Here is an 18598-nt window from a genome sequence, read left to right on the forward strand (position 1 = left end):
AGGTCAGAAGGTTCAATATTTAATTCTTTATTCTTCCAAACTAAGATCAAAACAAATGTAGAAATACCAGCCATATGTTTGAGGCAGATGTTATGTTGCTTGGTCATCCTTAACTGTTGCTAATCTGGGTCCAGTTTGAGGGCAAATTAGCAGCAGTTGTAACATTGTTCTGATGGCTTCTGATGAGTTGGGATTTGCTGGAAATTCAGGATTTATGTATTCACTCTAAAAATCATTGTGTTTTGATAAATCTGTGTTCTATTATTTCAACCTCTTCTGCTTATCACTATTACAGTACTGAGAGATCAAATTATGGCAGAAAGGCTACATTTGGTGCAAGCAAAAAATCAGAAGTACTGCAATGGCATCCACTGACCCTAAAAAAGCAACATCTGATTTAAGACTTTTTTTGCTTTTGTTTTTATTTTAAGACAAGATTTCTCTGGAAAGTAATTTAAAATATGGTATTTTGTGACATTCTTTTTACTTCAGCTTTTATGATGCATTCTCAGATCACATTTCTTGACTTTTCCCCACAAGCAGAAGAGAGAAAAGCTGACTTTCAAAGTCTGGGATTCTCACCTAATCATATGCCTTTAGGAGCTAAAAACACAGTGAAATATTTAAAGACTTTGAAAAAAAAAATTATGAGAGTTAAAAACATTGCTGTGAACTAAGCATCTAAGAATAAATGAGCTATAGATACTTAGCTGGTGCAAACTGGTGTAACGTCTACAGTGAACTAGGCTAAATTGCAACAGCTGCAAATCTGGCTTTTATTCTTTTTTTCAAAGGAAAAATAAGTGGGTGATGAAGGAAGTTTGGCACCTTTACTCACATAGAGAACTTCATCCAAGGTACTTTTATCTACCATCCTGAATGAACAGACCCAGTGACTGTGTTGTGCAGCAATCGCTACACATGGTGTAGGCGATTACTCCATATGCTGAAACCCACAAAGCTTACTACAATGCAATTTGTTAAAAAAAGCAATAAATTCACCTTGGTGCCCCTTGAATGGTGAAAGCCTTGTCTGCGTGCTGATCTCCCAGCTTGGTCATCACTTCATACAGTTTGTGACATAGCTGAGGAAACAAAACACTTGCCTGAGTTTGTATGAAGCACTATAATGATGATTAAAAATGTGATAAATGTGAATTAATAATTGGTAATATATAATCTGTTGATTTTCAAATGGCATATAGATCCTTCCAAAAATACTCAGTGCTATGTATATCAAAAGCCTAAGTGGAAACCTATCAAAATCCACAGAATCAAAGATAACAGCAGTTCTTCAAAAACACAAGCTGATTTTCAAAGAACAAGTTTAAAAGTGTGACTGACTGCTGTCTGATCTCTGGTAAAGTAGGTCACCTCAAGTTTAGAGCAACATGAATAGCTAAGAAGATCCATGTTTTCCCCTCAAAAACCTAATCTTAATTTACATGGGACTTCAGTCACATGAATTTTCCAGACCATCTTTGTTCCTACTAGTAGGATATCTGTAGTAAAGATAATATACTACCACTTAGCAAGGTACATTCAAAAGATCCTCATGAAACTGCTCAATTTGCCAAACAGTCCCAGATAAAATGCTGCATTGCTAACAACGTAAAGAGCAGTCTTGAAGGGACTCCTTGACATGTTTTTCTTGTATTGATTAAAGCAATGAGATGCTTTGCAATTGGACATGGAAAAAAATACTGAAGGCAACAGCATGCTAAAAAGAATGAAGTTATCAAAAGAGAAAGTTATTTTAGTGCTACAACTGATAAAGCATCGTAATCCAAAATCGTACAGGCTGCCTTTTCCTTAAGGAGAATACAAAAATGACAACTAGAATCCAACGCAAAGGTTATACTATAAATCTGGATCTAAGGCAAATTCTGATGTGTGCCTCTGCTAGACTTCTACTGCCACATTACAAGACATTTGCTTGCTGTTATGCATATCACATCATCCATTACACATGAGAAACTAATTTTTACTCACTAAAGCTATTTCCTTGTGAAACTTGGCTTCGAGGCTGGATACATTTTTGAAGGTGTTCACATAGAAGCCAACTCGTCTATAGAGGATGTCATGAAGAAAGAAAAAAAGAGAACAAAAGATAGGGGTGAGAGGGCCACAAAGGAGAATTAATTATTTTTTCTTCCAGACCACAAGCAACATTCTTGACTGTTATTCTTAGCAAAGCAAATAATTGCATTGAATGTTAAAATTTCAGACTAGTTCATTTGTGATTATTTCTGTTTGTGTTAAGAACCACCATATTCTTCTCTGCACAGAGTGAACCAAGTTGAGACTACTCCACAGCAGGGGACTTCAGCTTGTTGTGGAGAAGGGGAAGATTGGAAAAGGATTGGTACAAGTGTGGTATAAGCACATGGAAGGCTCTGGGCACCCTGTCTCCCACCACAGAGCAGGCAACCATTGCCTGGAAGGAGAGAGGTACTACTTCAAGGTATACAGCTCAGTACAGACTCAGGGTGGGTGTCCCCATGCTCAGCCCTCCTTAAAGAAATCAGCCATGAAATAGATGCATAAGTATGTAAGAGAAAATAATTTTTAATATAGACCAGACATTTTTGCACATGCAGTCAAATATCTGCTTGCTTGGCGTGAGTGATTTCATACCTCTTGTGCACTTCAAAAGTAGAAGGTGTTTTCTTAGATTTTTATCTTTTTTTTTTTTCCCTATTTAAAACTTTCATGCGTTATTTCTCCAATTTTTTCTTAACAAAAATCATCTTTGGCATAAGAATAAGCCTGCAAAATGTCAACTCAATGGATCATTTTCTTCCTGAAGAATTATAATAACTGAAAAAAAGGACTCTGGAAGCAATTGCTTTCTAAATTATGCATATTGCTCAAATTAAATTCTGCCTTTCCCTGAGACTAGTTAGTGGGTAACACACATACCGAAATAAAAGGGCCCTTACTCTAAATCATAAATACGCAGTTTTACTTTTAGTAAGCCCATAAAATAAATATCTTGAAGTGCTAAGAAGCTTTTCATCTGAAATAGGCAGGAACACAGCAGGAAAACCCTTTATTGATCTGAAATGTAACAGGAATTAATTCAGAAGGCAGAGAAGACAAAGGATACTTCAGTGACTCAGAGCACACTTCCACTCCAGACTGCCATTTGTTAAAGAACACAGCACACTGATAAGATGCTTATTTTCCCTCTGATTTTGTTCTCCTGCTCATTTTGTCTTCATTTTCTGTATAAACACAATCTATGACTATATATCTCAAATGAATGATCAATGCCATCAAATGTTTTTACATCGTAGACATAGTCAGCACAAAACTATGAAATGTATATTCTGAAGTAGTTATAATATAATTTTTCCCTTCTACAGTTTTGGTAGTATTTTATAGGAACTTGGAAACAAAACCATCTTTATAAATTTGTATGGTTCTTCATTTTGATACCTTTTACAGAAAAAAAATGACCTATAAACAGACCCACTGCAAATCTTCTAGAAACGCATGTGGCTGCTCTGTACAGTTACTTTTGACAGTGGAAACATTTGATCCTTTTTATTAACAAGTGGTTTTGGTTTTTCCTCCTTGAAAGAATCAAGTATCCACCATCAAGGTTTCTGAAAGAGGTGACAGAAGCAGTGGGTCATAGTCACAGTCTGCTGTTTTGTGCTCTGCCGCAGTTCTTTATCCGTAAAATGAAGACCTTTTGCACCTCAGAATGAAGATATGATAAAGAATCTTAAGTGCCAAGACACAGTGAAAGAAATAAGCATAAATACACTTATAAGAACTTTGGATCATTTTCAGGCATTTTCCCTTTTATTATTTCAAAAAGATAACACAACAGATCTTCAAGGAGCCATCAAACCATTTTCTATCAGCTCATCAAAATCCTCGTGTTCCCTTTCCTTAGTCCCCTTTTAGACCTTCCAGACAGTATCTGCCTAGGCTTACCGTGACCACAGAGATGGCAGCTCTTCTTGTAAATCAGTATTAAACTCTTCAAACACTTTCTGTGCTTTCTGAAACTCTTCTTCTGCCTAAAACAAAATGAAATAGGGTGACTTCTACAATCACTAGGACATAGCAAAACCTGCCAAAGTTGCTTTTGTGGGTTTTTCTGTGGGTCTTTTAAAATTTTTATTAACAAAGGATGTGACTCAGTCCCACATCACACAGGCCAACACAGGTTTTGCTGTTCCCTAAGTGTCATCAAGAGAGAAAGTCAGGGCGCAAATGGGACTCACTCCTGAAAGAGGCTGAGCACACCCTCTCCACCCACCAAAATACTCAATATACATTTATGCTTAAGGATTATAGATTCATAGAATGGTCTGGGTTGGAAGGGACCTTAAAGATCACCCAGTTCCAACCCCCCTGTCATAAGCAGGGACACCTTCCACTAGACCAGGTTGCTCAACGTCTCATCCAACCTGGCCTTGAACACTTCCAGGGAAGGAGCGTTCCATTTCTGAGAGAGGAAAAAGAAGAGAAACTTTGCACTCAGTCTTTGCACAAAAACAATTGTCACCCAAGGTCCTGAAGTCTTCTGCCAGCATCCTTCCAAGTATGCTACCTTGGTAATTCTGCCTTCATCTTTTCTTTTTGAGCTCTGCAGGGCTTCTAGATGATGCCTTGCACTGTCGTAGTCCACCAGCTTCCTGCTTCGTTTTGCAATGCGAGTCTGTACAGGGGTAGAAATGAAAGTCAGCACAAATAGCACTTTTTTACAAGTTATTCTACCTATGTTGTCATTTAAGTTTTGGACATATTTTTATTCTCCCTTATCTGCTGTTCATATCTGAATTACTGTACCATGCAGGAACACTGATATCGTAAAAGAGACAAACTGATTACTTTTTTAAAATAAAGAATCCATTTACAAACGGTCTGGAATGGGTTTTTTTGTGGGTGTAGGGCTTAGAAGTGAGATATCAATGTTATGCACGACTTGTTTCATTCTCCTGAACAAGTGAACCTGTTAAACTCACGGTAACACTATCTTTTTCCCTTATATATAGTGTGCAAATTTAATTAATAATTAATGTAATTTTTTTCTACAGTTGGAAAAATGCTTAAAATATACTTCATGGTATAGATCCTCTGACACATAACTAAGACAACTGGAGTTCAACATACAATAGAAATTCTAATTTACTTGCTATAATTCTTCTAAAACTAAGGGAAAGTCCTTTGATACATTCTGACTTTACAAAGCTATCTATCATATGTAAATTCTTCATGCTGAGAGGGCATAAGCACAGTTTGATTTACAAGAAGGTCTGAGACTGAATGCCAGTCACGTTGGGATTTCTTTAGTGTTTTTAGTTTAGTCCCTGATGTAAATGACAAAGGGGATGACTGTGTGATACCTACTCAATTACAAACCATCACAAAGAATTTCCAGCTGTGTCCATACAGTCGCATTCAAATATAAAAGCATCTACCTCTCACCTGTAATGATTCTTTGTCCACACATTTCATTTAGCAAACATCTCCCTGGACTGTACACCAGACAGCCATCTGGCAGAGGCTAGAATCTGCGTAACAGTCTCTCCTTATGTGTATTACAAAATCTTTTTATAACTAATTAAAAGACAGGAACCATGATTTAGTTAAGAAAAAGGTATTTAGATACCCACAGGTGCATCTAGCCAATAACAAAAGGTCTGCTTTTCGTGTTGTAATTTGTCTGGCATTTTAACAGCTGAAGAGCTTAATATGTCCCTGCTGAAGTCGGTGAGAATTGTCTTATACCGAATAAACAGAAGCAGGAAAAAACCTAAAAGTTTTATCTACAAAGGCTAAATTAATTCCAAGTATTACTGCATGAAAAATATTTTTGCTCACTTGCAAAAATCAGTGCAGCCTCATGTCAGGCATTTACTTACAGAACAACATCTTTCACATTGCAGAACAGAATGACTTCCACCTCCCTCCCTTTTTTAATTTTTCTTTGCTCATAATCTCATTTTCTACTTATTTAATGACTCGACAGTAATATTACAAATTGTCCTTTATGGGAAATCATTACTGTACTTTGATATCAGGAAATTGTCCTAGATATGTATCCAAGGTCAACAACGACCCATCCACCAGTTTTTGATGGAAATCTTCCCAAAGTTCATCACATTTCTGTAAAGGTAGAAAAGAGAAAAATGCACTTAGTAGTTTAATTACACTCCAAACCCAGGAGAAATACAAATGCAATTGGTAGAGATTAACCTTTCTGAAGATTTAAAGTGTTCTTTACGGAAATAAACCAGAATGCCCTTATGAGGTAAATGAAAAGGAATACCTTAACATTGCAAGTTTTAATTCACAACAAAAGAAGGTTTAGTTTAATAACTAGTTTGTGTTTTCACTCTTTCAAATAGCAACTGCTATAAGAAAATAAAGATAGCACAGATCCAAGTTCCTCCTCAGGGTTTCAGGTCCCTGAGGGCCAACAATACAGAATCTGAAGCTGCCCTAGTTCTTATGCCTAAGTACGTTCACTGATGATGAACCTTCCTTACAAAGAAAGAAGCACAACTAAAAATAGAAGAGTAGAAAAAGTAAAGCAAAACAAAATAAAGTGTGTTTCTCATAGATTCATAGAATGGTTTGGGTTGGAAGGGACCTTAAAGATCATCTAGGTCCAGCCCCCCTGCCAGCAGCAGGGACACCTTCCACTAGATCACGTTGCTCAAAGCCTCATCCAACCTGGCCTTGAACATTTCCAGGGAGGAGCAGCCACAGCTTCTCTGGGCAACCTGGGCCAATGTCTCACCACCCTCACAGTGAAGAACTTCTTCCTAATACCTAATCTAAACCTCCCCTCTTTCAGCTTAAACCCATTTCCCCTTGTTCTGTCACTAACTGCCCTTATGAAAAGTCCTTCCCCAGCTTTCTTGTAGCCCCTTCAGGTACTGGAAGGCCGCTATAAGGTCTCCCCGGAGCCTTCTCTTCTCCAGGCTGAATAGCTCCAACTCTCTCAGCCTGTCCTCATAGGAGAGGTGCTCCAGCCCTCGGATCATCCTGGTGGCCTGCTCTGGTCTTGTTCTAGCTGCTCCAGGTCTCTCTTGTGATGGGGGCTCCAGAACTGGACGCAGTATTCCAGGTGGAGCCTTCATTGACAAGGATTTGTAAGTTTAGTTTTGCTGGGTCATTTTAAAAATAAAACCTTCAGAGACCCACCCTAAGAAAGGTCTTTCCATCCCCCACTTTTTGTGCCATTAAGGCACATTTGATGAAATGGCTGATGGACAGACAAGAATTCTACCTTGCACTGCTAGAGAACTAGATGCCAGATATGAAACACGACAGATATGAATCACAGAATCACAGAACATTAGGGATTGGAAGGGACCTCAAAAGATCATCCAGTCCAACCCCCCTGCCAAAGCAGGAACCTAAACAATTTCACACAGGAAGGCGTCCAGGCGGGTCTTGAATGTCTCCAGAGAAGGAGACTCCACAACCTCCCTGGGCAGCGTAACATGAAACATGACAGATATGAAACATGCCAACAACAGCAGGCAAAATAAACAAAATCCCCCTCAGAAGCAGCAGTGTTTTTCCCCAGTTGCCTTTGCAGCTTTGGGGTGGCCACCAAGAGACATTCCTTGTAGTTTTCTGGTTTTTAAGAATATGTAAATGCAGCTGATGCGACAAGGATCCCGTGGGGAACAGGGTGAGATTCCTTGCCAGAAGCAAATCCTGCTGTATAGAGATACAGTGCTCGAGGTCCCAGGCTCTCAATTAAACAAGTCATTAGCATGTGTTAAACATCCTGATCCTCCTTTTCTTTGCACATTTCAAAAAAATCACAGAATTTCCCCCTTTGATGAGAGGGAGGCTAAAGGGGGTGAGCACTGCTTTGCAGGGCTGTTACCCTCACCGGCAAGTCCGGAAAGCTATTCCCTAGTGTTTATTTTATCAAGAGCCACTATAGGGTATATTATAAATGCTGTGTGATGCCAGTATTTAGTTCATTCATTTCTTCCCCTAACAGAGCCTCTAATGAATTATTACAATCTATTAATCATGCTTAAAAGAAATACCTAATTTATTAACAAAATATTTAGTCACAGGGGTCTACAGAGCAGCACAGCATTAGATCATCGCAAACAACTGTCAGCCCTGTGCATTTGCCTTTTGTACCTTGTTGGTGTATATTTTGGACAAATGAAAATCATGGAGGTTTTCTGAAAGCTAATAGACTCAAAAGACATTGCTGAAGAGTCCTTTAAGCCATCATCTTTCCTACCCTACAGAATAAGGTCATTTAGGTGGATCCCTTTTGGAATGATCATTTATATCCTGGACTACACAAATATATCTGCAGGTTGAGGGATGTATAAATCTACATTTGTGATTATATAGGGAAAAAATAAGGAGCAAAAATTCTGTAATATTGTCCATGAGTCCCTTATTAAAAAGACACATCTAACATTTACACATATAGCTAATAGATTAAGAGCCAAATTTTGGTCCTTTCATACACAATTACAAATTCTTAAGTGTAAAATCTAATAGTCTATAGATGCAAGATGAGGAGCAGGAGATCTTCCAGCTGTTTAACCCAAAACAATATAAATGGTATATTATCTTAACTTACACAGTTTGGAAATTGGTTGCTCTTAAAATCAAAAATACATCATGCCTTCAGCAGCAGGGAAGTGTAGAGGAAGCCACAGAGAAGGAAAGCAATCATTACACCGATTTGGGAAGATTGCTCTGTCTTTGAGTTTCTTGTTAATTATATTATCCAGGAGTCCTTGAGCACTGGATGTCAGGTGGTTAAAAAGCTGCACTGGTAACAGTTCACACTTTCTTGTCACCACCAGCACGCTTGCTGACAGACTTCTCCTAGAATTAAGGCTGTTTACTCTAAAGCAGGCAATTCAGAACACCTCGAGTTAGGCTCCTGCATCGTCCTCCAGAAAAGCCTATTTTTCTCTGATCACCAAAGGAACCTCAGAAAAGCTAAAATTAATAGTGCCCTGCAGCCTATTTTGGCCTTAAATTCCATATTCTTGTCAGAAAAAGGTGAGTGTCCCATCAAGTATCCTGTTCAGCACCACTGGTTCAAGAGTTGTTATCCAGCACACAAGGATAAGAAGAATTTTCAACATTGAGTTGAACTGAGAATCCTGACTGTGAAACCGCAGGTAAGGTACCTTGTACAACCTTGTCAATCAGGTGCTGTCAGGACCGATTCTGCTCACATTGATGATGATTTCAGTGGGAGCTTACATCGGTTTGATCGTAAAATAGACATTGCAAATGCGGCACCTGGTCAGCAGGAGGTGCATTTCACAAGGCCAAAAATTCCTGTGCTCAGAACAGGATTTAACATGCAAGGAACAATTAAGAGAAACTTTAGATGGACACTTCTCAATAGCTCAGATAATCCATTCACAACCAAAATATCTTCTTCTCTTTCCACACATCTTACCTCTCCAATCATTTTCACATCTTCTCGTCCATACCAGTCTGGCTCATATACTTCGTGAAGAGACTCTGTAAGCTTCTTTGAGGCATCTTGCATCCCTGTAAACAGACAGAAGGAGGAACATGTAACTGCAAACTACAAGAATAGCTTGCTAAATATCTTTATTTTGACCTACATATACCCACTACTCTATTATTCCCTCTGGCATGTTTAGAACATCCTTTTCCAGAGCTGTAACAAAACTTTTATGTTCAGCCAGCTCCCTCAAGAAGGTAAGAAGAAATCTCCCTTGCAGAAGGACTAATCCATATTTTTATGCAGGGATAAAGTTTCTATGAGATTAGGGATTCCACTTTCTATTCTGAAGTAAACATATCTGAACACGTATAACAACTCAGAGGGTAGTCCTGCCCACTGAAGACATTTCATATCCAACTGAAAGAGAAGGCAATCAAATAGAAACCTGCCTCTGTTTCAACTCTCCCACCCTACAGAATAGTTTCCTACCTTGTCCACAATGAGTACCATTCCCACCTGGGTGGAGGAGGAGGTGTCTCCAGGGCAGCAAGGTTAAAATGTCAGAGATTTATGGGAATTGATGACTATAAAAATGGACTTAGGAGAAAATCTAGAAGGGGTCTGCACTAACCAAAAGTGGTCCCCAGAATGAAATGGGGATTTCTCAGTTTCCTTGTTTTCAAAGATATTTAAGTCTCAGGAGCTTTCACATGTAAAGTGAGTGGTTAAGGAAAAAACAGCTTGTTATTCTTGTGTCCCCAGTAATGCTGGTGATCTAAAAGTATGCATATAACGAAACAAAGGACTGGCAAGAGCTGAGGCACTGTCCACAAGCCCAGGGAAAAGAGATGCCTGGACCTGGGGAGACTGCTGTATCAGACCTGATGTTATGAAGGAAGATTATCTTGTATGCTCACCCAGTAGGTTTAGAATACGTGGAGCCCAGTGCTTATCTACACTTGCAGCAGAGCGTTGTCTACAGAGAAATGTGCTGAGCCAAACTGCATCAGTCACCTTTGGAGCTCTTGCTGCCACAGGTGAAACAAGAAGGGGGACTATTGATGGTTATCACTCTGTAATGCACAGAGGAGCTAGATTATATATAAAGTAGTTTCAATGATATTATGTGAAAGAACCTAAATCTGTCTCTAGTGAGATCACTTTGACCCCAGTGAATAAATCACTGTCCTCAGTGAAGGCATTGGGGTTTGCCTTTCCATTTTGATGGAGCACCAATAGATTAGATGTTGAACACGATTCTGAACCCAGTGCCAACAAACTGATCTCACCTAACATGCCAAGGCTCAGTTCAGAATCAGTAATTTTAAAATGACAACTTTATTTCAACTTCTTTGCAAAATATAAACAAGACTGCTAATATTTTTTTAATCTAGCATTAACTTTTTTAAAAAAAACAACACATTTTTTCTCCAGCCAAAATCTGCTGCAGCATAGCTGTGCTGTCTTGCACATATCTCTAGTGTGATCTTCAGATCTAACTACTCAGTGGCTGAATTTAGGAATAACATGGGTATTTCTGTTTTCTGCACAAAGAAATGTCCAGGAATGGAAGAGGAGAATTCATTTGAAACTCGAATGCCTAGAAGAGCAGACTTGACCTAGTTAGGAGCTATTCCACCATGTGCTCCAAAACACACACTCAAGATACGAGAGGAAAATTACAACAGGAAAATAAATGCAGTAATGCACACTTCCTAATATAAAAATGCTAGTCTATGGAATGGGTAGGATAGGAAAAAAGTTACTGAAAAAGATGAAAGTAGATGGTTGTTCTCAGACCTTGGGTTCAAGGGAGAGAATGGTGTGGGAAAGGGGGAGAACAAGTATAAAGGAAACCCTGGTGCCCAGATGGTACAAGCTTTCACCCTTAAATCCAAAGGTGCTGAGACAAAAGAGAATAATTTCTTCACTGTGAGGGTGGTGAGACACTGGAACAGGTTGCCCAGAGAAGCTGTGGCTGCTCCTCCCTGGAAGTGTTGAAGGCCAGGCTGGACGAGGCTTGGATCAACCTGGTCTAGTGGAAGGTGTCCCTGCTGATGGCAGGGGGGCTGGAACTGGATGAGCTTTAAGGCCCCTTCCAATCCTAACCATTCTATGATTCTATGATTCTAATTGACCTCTTCGGGGATTGTCCTGGGGGGTGCTTTTTAATGACAGAATTCAGCTCAGAGAATTGATGTAGTACAAAAACTTAAGATGCATTTCTTCCTTTTCCCCTTCATGGTTAATGCTTAGGATGATGTATCACCAGCTAAGAAAGGATTCATAGAATCATAGAATGGTTTGGGTTGGAAGAGACCTTAAAGCTCATCCAGTTCCAACCCCCCTGCCATCAGCAGGGACACCTTCCACTAGACCAGGTTGCTCAAAGCCACACCCAAGGCTGAATGAAGTGACTTTTTTTCCCAAGAATATGCCAGATTACAGTAAAATACAGATAATCTTCACATATTTTTCCACGTAGGACTCACTTCAAATCTGGAATGCCACTACAAATCAATCACCTCAGGAGGTAAAGGCAAAACCAGCACGGTATTACCATGATTAAGAAGGTTGCTTCCGTCCACTCAGGGTGAACGCACAGACCAGGAAGGTTAGTGCATCCCTGCTCACGCTTGATCCTTTCTGATACCTGAACTTCTGCCCTTAAGCACGCTGCGTGCTAAACCTGCCACGTACGTTCCTGCAGCAGGCAGGCCAACACAGCTGCTCGCTAATCCTTCCTGCAGCTTGGTCACAGACCGGGCTCTGGTAGAGCACCTTCTCCTACGCAGACTTTCTTTTTTAAGTACCACAGGACTTGGGCATATATCTGCTTAAGAGAATCAGTAAAAGACATTTAGTATCCTACGCTTGAGTCACATCAAAGTTGCACCAACTTTTATACATTTTTCAGTTTTGAGAATCTGGTAATCTTCCATTCTACAACATTCCTGTGAAAAAAAAATCAATCAAATCCAGCTGCAGTGAGAGACAAGTGGGCATCACCACACTTGGCTTCCTCTGTCGGGGGATTCGCTCTGAAATTTCCACACACCAAGATCACCCATCCTACTTCCCTCCTACCGTATCTAGACGAGGTTTACTGCGATATCACAAATGAGTGCTTAGCTGAAGACCAACCTGGTGGCTTCCCATTCTTTTTCATGCCTGTGGGCATAAGCTTACTATGTCCACTGATTTTTGATTTGGCTGGTTTTCACACAGAATTATTTCTTATGTACTGATGCCTTTTATATATTATTCATCACTAAAGTTAAGAGGATTAGTGTCTGCCATAGTCTGCAGGCTGTCTCTCTGCTGTTTTTAACTGCTATCACTGAGAAAGATTAATTGTTTAAAGCAAGTCATTAAAGTACTAAGAAATGTGAAAAGAATTTTTACTGCCGATGAACAGTTAGAAATTTATATTTCATGTCAATTGTTTCATTTAGAACTGCTTCTTGTTAATTGGGTCACCTATTTAAAAACTACAAAGGCCAAAATAATTGAATTGCTTAGAAAAAATGATGCTAAATAATCCAGTTCCCAAAGTCTGAGGCTCTTGCATGAAGTCATCCCTCTTTCTATGAGAAAGCTCTTGTCCCTAGGACCCCAAACGACTTCTAGAGTCCCCCACATGGTAGACATTCTGGGGGTGCTGGTGCAGAGATGTTCCCATTAAGCACCTAAGAGATGGCAGAGGGTAGGTGACTCTTTGCCATCACAATTCCAATGTACTCAAGCTCCCAGGGAGATTGAGACTGGCCAGGGACTCCATGTTGGCCGTAGGACTCATATTCTGTGGGATTTCATCACTCCCCAGCAGGAGAATCAAGACTGAATCATGAAGAAAATTCCATTTTCTTGATGGAGTGAGGTGCCTTGGTCTAGCTGTTAATATTTACTTATTTAAGAGAGCTTCATGTGCAGTTCTCCGGGGAAACAACCTATCCCACCGTAAAAGTTGTATCTGTTATTGCTAGTTACCCATCATACTTTCCACTGTAACAATTCAATCATTTCATAATTCATTACTAAATTTTACAGAAAGGTGATGAATAGTTTTACTGCTTCTAAGAAATTACATGTTTAATTTGAAGATTTGTGTGTCTGGAGAATATGTGCAGTTCTGTCAGCCAGACTGACAACTCTGCAGCAAAACTGCTTACAGCCCTTCAAAATCTCCTCTTCTCTTCCTCTAGACTGGTTATTATTTCTATGTTAAGCCACCTGAAAAGTATGGTGATTCTTTTTTCATGATGCAGGCCTCCTTTCCACCTCTGCCACCTTGACACCTGCATGCAGATCCAGGTCTGTATCTCCCCATCTGCCCTGGTACTACTTGCAAAGAGCTCAGCTCTTTGAGCCCAGCTGAAAGAAACCCTGATGTAGGGTTTCTTTAACAACTGGCCCATAAAACCATTCCATGTCACCTACAGCTTTCAGATGCTTAAAAAAATAAATCATGAAGTAGAGAACCCAGATACACGTTGCCAAGGAGACTCGAAGAGACAGAAGACTGAGACATGAGATGACTAAAGCTATGGGGGATAGTACATAGTCTTGTCAGTACAAACACCACTGATACATAGCAGACTTTAAACTATAGTGCAGGTGAAATAAAACAGCACATAAAAGCCATTCACAAGTTCAACAGCTGTATGACATGGTTCCTCCAAGTCCTTGAGTAACCAGCAGTAAAGATGAAGGTCCAGCTAAGACTAAGCAGCACCTCTGAGCAGGAGGAGTCTGAGTACAGGAAAAATTATATTATTTCAAGAATGTGTGATACCAAACCTCAAACTGTCAAGTATATTAAAATAAAGGAATAGAGGGTCATAAGAAGCCTCAACTGACCATTCCTTGCTTCTATCGTGCCTAGATCTAGTACTTCCAACTTCCAATATCCAGCACTCAAAAGTCATGCAGCAAAATGAAACTTATTACTGGAGCTCACAACACACCAGCTTCATAAAATGCTTCCAGTTAAAGTTAGCCATCTTTCCAATTCCCGAAACCCTTTACAATGAACTGCTTCTCTCACACCTGTAAGAGTACAAGGATGTCAAGTGCATTATTTTCCAATGATACGATCAACCTATTTCCCTGCAAAATGAGCCCCTGATGACAGCATGCCTCCAAGGCTCAGATGTCCTAGGTGCAGAAATCCCACTCCAGTGACTAAATTCAGGGGTTCCCATGCTTTTGTGTACAGCCACCCCAAAATGTTTTAATGACAGCAGTCTTTCAGAGAATAGCCACAGAGAGACTGCAGCACTTGCTGGATCTGCTTCTGCCATTCAAAATCTGGAAGGGCCTTCACATTGCTGAGCTATTCAGCTTTGGGGAAGCCCCAGCCAGAGTTGTGTTTTTGGACTCCTGTCTCGAGCCATCCTCCCACTCCACAGCATGAAGGTGTGCCAACATGTGTGCCAATCTGGTGGCAAGCCCACTGGTGGCTTGTTGGCTTTGGAAAATAACATTTTTAAGGCTTCTGCCAGCTGCTTATGACAGAGTCTTTTTTAAGACATGAAGATACTGAGGTGTTAGCAAACACTTTTCATTCTTGGTAAGAAAGTCAGTCCAAATTATTTTCAAATATGAACTTACAGGTTGCAACAAGAGAAAGATGCTGACCAGAAACATGTGGCTAAAAAGGCAAAAGTTGCACCATAAAATAATTTCACACCAAGTTAAAACCAAAACTCGGTACAAAGAGCAGCCCACTGGATAGTAAACCAGCAAAAGGACCACAAATCCACAAAGTACTGGGAAAAGAAGAGAGAGAAAGAGAGAGAAAGAAAATGAAACATGGAGAGGAGGATTGTTGTCACCAACACGGAAATCAAAGCAGCATGTAAACAGTCAGCCTACATGACAGAAAAGCCATCTGGCAAACAAACAGTCTCATCACGCTGCTTCTGAGTATCCATCTGACAATGGGTGTGAGGAAGGGATGTCTGAAAAATAAGAAGGTAAAATCAGCATCCAGTGGGTCTCAAAAAAAAAATTTAAATAAGACTGATGCTGAAATTTCCTCTAAGAACAAAAGACATTGTGCCAATCCCTGTAAGGCAAAATATCTTTGGTACAGGATTTTCCTTGCCCAGCCTATTCAGCAAATAATAGAAAGTCAAAGACAGTCAGCTCCTGCTTTGCTCCCCGGTTTACAATTCCCATCAAAAAGAGCTTTATTCCCTGCCTGCCAACAGCTGCTGAAGCTTTATTATGACACGGTAATTTCTAGGGATGTTAATACTGGTTTGTAACATTTTCCCTACTGGACTGGAGCCAGCTTAAAAACATGGAACAGGTTGCCCAAGGAGGTTGTGGATGCCCCCTCCCTGGAAGTGTTGAAGGCCAGGCTGGACGAGGCTTTGAGCAACCTGGTCTAGTGGAAGGTGTCCCTGCTGATGGCAGGGGGGTTAGAACTGGATGAGCTTTAAGGTCCCTTCCAACCCAAACCATTCTATGTTTCTATGATACATAATTATCATATCTATCTATCTATCTATCTATCTATCTATCTATTTATCTCAAGAAGCCATTACTTTCTCTCTGTCAGTCACCAATTCTTATTCCCTTCCTTTAGCACCCAGGCTCCAACTCCTCCAAAGAGAGGTGGCATGAGAAAGAGAACACTCTGTGTACAGTGAGAAGTTGAGTGTGTTGGATTTACAAATGTCCAGTAGGATTTAAATAGCTGTTTATTTACCCTCTGATATTTAAGCACTGACCAGTGAGCTTCTGCCACTTGGATTTTCGATGTGGTATCAACAGAGATCACATTTGATTTTTAAACTTAAAAAAAAAATATGGATTAAGCAGTCAGAAATACATGAGAAATCACAGCGAGCGTCCTTTCGGAGGGAGGAGATTATCATCCAGCTAGGAATACCTGGAAATGTTACAGTTGTGGAGATGAAGCAACCCCTTGCCTTGCATGGGGTATTTCATGTTCCAGTATTTGCAAAGATGAGTAACAAGAAGCGTAGATTTTGTGAGTGCAGTGTGAGAATCTGGGCAGCGGTCCTGCACACAAAGGACAGCCAAGGATGAGCTGTGCACACGGGACTCTACACGCAGGAGTTGACATCGAAGGTGCAGAATCCTTAGCAACAGGCTAAAAAGCCTGTGCAGGATCCAAAGCAGAAATGTGGACTATTAATGACAAAAGCAGTATTATTTGCATTTGTCTTTGTATATCTTAAACAAGTCTACTTATCCCAATTTTTAACAAAAGTTTGCTATATGAAAATATGATGTAAAACTTAAAAATCACCTTTGATGGCTGCTAAATATCCTCTCAGTTCTCTCTGGAGCCTCGAACCCTCTGCCTGGAAAAGAAAAAAAAAAAAGAAAGGAAGTGAAAATACATTTCAGTATGTTATCGAAAACACATTTCAATTATATTTTATGCCTTAAAACATGCATACAGCATGTCAACAAAAAGCAATTTCAGAAGTTATCTGATGAATAGCGTCGCAGGTTCCAAGCATGCACAGGTTCATACAGAAAAGATGGCCTGGCCAAGATGCTATGCCTGGTGTACTCTATAGGTTACAATTTCTGGTTTTATTTTATCAGTCATCTACACAAGGAGGAATTTCAGCCAAAGCTAGACAGCTACATTTTACAGCCAAGGTCCAGTTCAAGTCAGCCTGGGCAATGTCCTAACCTGAAACACAAAGAAGTAATCAAGAACTGTGCGCCTCCTCTTGAAACCACTCAAATGAGGCCAGTCTACACTTGCAGAACATCCATGCCCTCGCATAAATGTCTTACTACTTTTACAAACAGTTTCCCAAGAATTCTAACATTTTAACATTTTGCAAGCCAATAGCTACTAAACAGCATTAGTTATTTTGTTTAGTTTGGCCAGTGTATCTTGCAGTCTGTTGTGAAATCTCAACTGTTTCTTTGGCAAATACATCAAAATGATCTTTCTTTTTCTTATACCAACAGCCTTGGAAAAACTCAGACTAGATAAAACAAAATAGGCTGCTTTATTTCTGACTGTATCACAAGTTGGACTTCACAGCTTCTAGGATTTGCAATAAAATCTGTGCTACACTATAGCACATACTTTATTGTTAAAAATCTTCAGTAGCCTGAAGATTCTGGAAACACTCCATGTTTATCGGTTCCCAATATCCTTCAAATTATTTATTTAAGCAGTTGGAAACTAGAGGAATATCAGCTTGCAGTCACATTTTCTCACGTACAGCTACACCATATGGAAAAATCAGCTGCAAAATATGACTGGCTGCTTTAGAGTTTTTCTCCTATTTTTCGTGTGAAAGTTAGACCCCAAAAGGGTGCATGTGTGAATACTTTAGAAGGCAGAGTCTCAACTGGTACAAGGGGCTATAACTCCACTTAAGTCAAAGGACTTTTGATGTCAGTAAAGGATTTGCCATCAGTGACAGTGATGCTCAGAGCATTCAGACACAGAGGATCATAAGAAATTCAGGTTGAAAGGGATCGTCTGGATCTTAGAATCCATCTACCTGCAGTCAAGTCAAATCCAAATGGTGGTTCTCAAAAAATACTCACTTTCCAAACCAGTACCTCTGCCAAAGTCACTTGCCTCTCCCAGCTCCACTGCAGGGAACTGAAGGCCTTCAGAACTGGATCAAAAGCTCTCAAATGTCAATGCACTGTAAGATGAGAACAAGTGTTGGAAGGTCCTGGAAATACTAAAGAATTTAAAAGGTAAAAATTCCTGAGTGGGTTTAGAAAGCAGATTGGATTCACTTTATGGATTCAACAAACAGAAGATTGCTTTTACACTAATTTGATCTGAAGTAAAACTCCTTTTTGAACCTAAATCCATTAATCAACTAAATTCTAAGCACAGGAATAGACTCACCAGGGTGATACCTTAGAAGCTGCTGAGTAACAGCAAGAGCACAGCAGCACCCAGACCACCAATCTGTCCCTGGTTTGGGATCATATTTGATGCTCCAAGGAAAGGCAAACCCTTCCCTTGCTTTGGGATCAAAGCTGTATATCAAAGCAGGGGCCAGACAGGCACAGGTTGAGTAATCAGCAGACTAAACCTCAGGCTTAATTACTTACAAACAATAGAAAGTTCTAAAAGTAGTGGTAGCTTGATATTGTGTGCCTTCAGAAAACAGATAC

The 18598-nt window shown here is 39.9% G+C and overlaps 1 protein-coding gene across 1 annotated transcript in view; it reads right to left on the reverse strand.

The window, feature by feature from the left end:
• LOC104530202 (amphiphysin) overlaps window positions 1–18598 on the reverse strand; it is a 65823-nt gene that overhangs the window by 37273 nt on the left and 9952 nt on the right. Inside the window, exons 2-8 of the mRNA XM_029086696.1 lie at window positions 16737–16791; window positions 9437–9531; window positions 6034–6129; window positions 4571–4678; window positions 3949–4034; window positions 1993–2068; window positions 1003–1085 (exon numbers count right to left, since the gene is read on the reverse strand). Coding sequence (XP_028942529.1) covers window positions 1003–1085; window positions 1993–2068; window positions 3949–4034; window positions 4571–4678; window positions 6034–6129; window positions 9437–9529 — 542 coding nt within the window. The 5' untranslated portion in view covers window positions 9530–9531; window positions 16737–16791. The remainder of the gene's footprint in view (window positions 1–1002; window positions 1086–1992; window positions 2069–3948; window positions 4035–4570; window positions 4679–6033; window positions 6130–9436; window positions 9532–16736; window positions 16792–18598) is intronic.

The sequence above is a fragment of the Antrostomus carolinensis genome, unplaced genomic scaffold, assembly GCF_000700745.2.
Source record: "Antrostomus carolinensis isolate BGI_N321 unplaced genomic scaffold, ASM70074v2 scaffold21540, whole genome shotgun sequence".
Taxonomy (NCBI): Eukaryota; Metazoa; Chordata; class Aves; order Caprimulgiformes; family Caprimulgidae; genus Antrostomus; species Antrostomus carolinensis.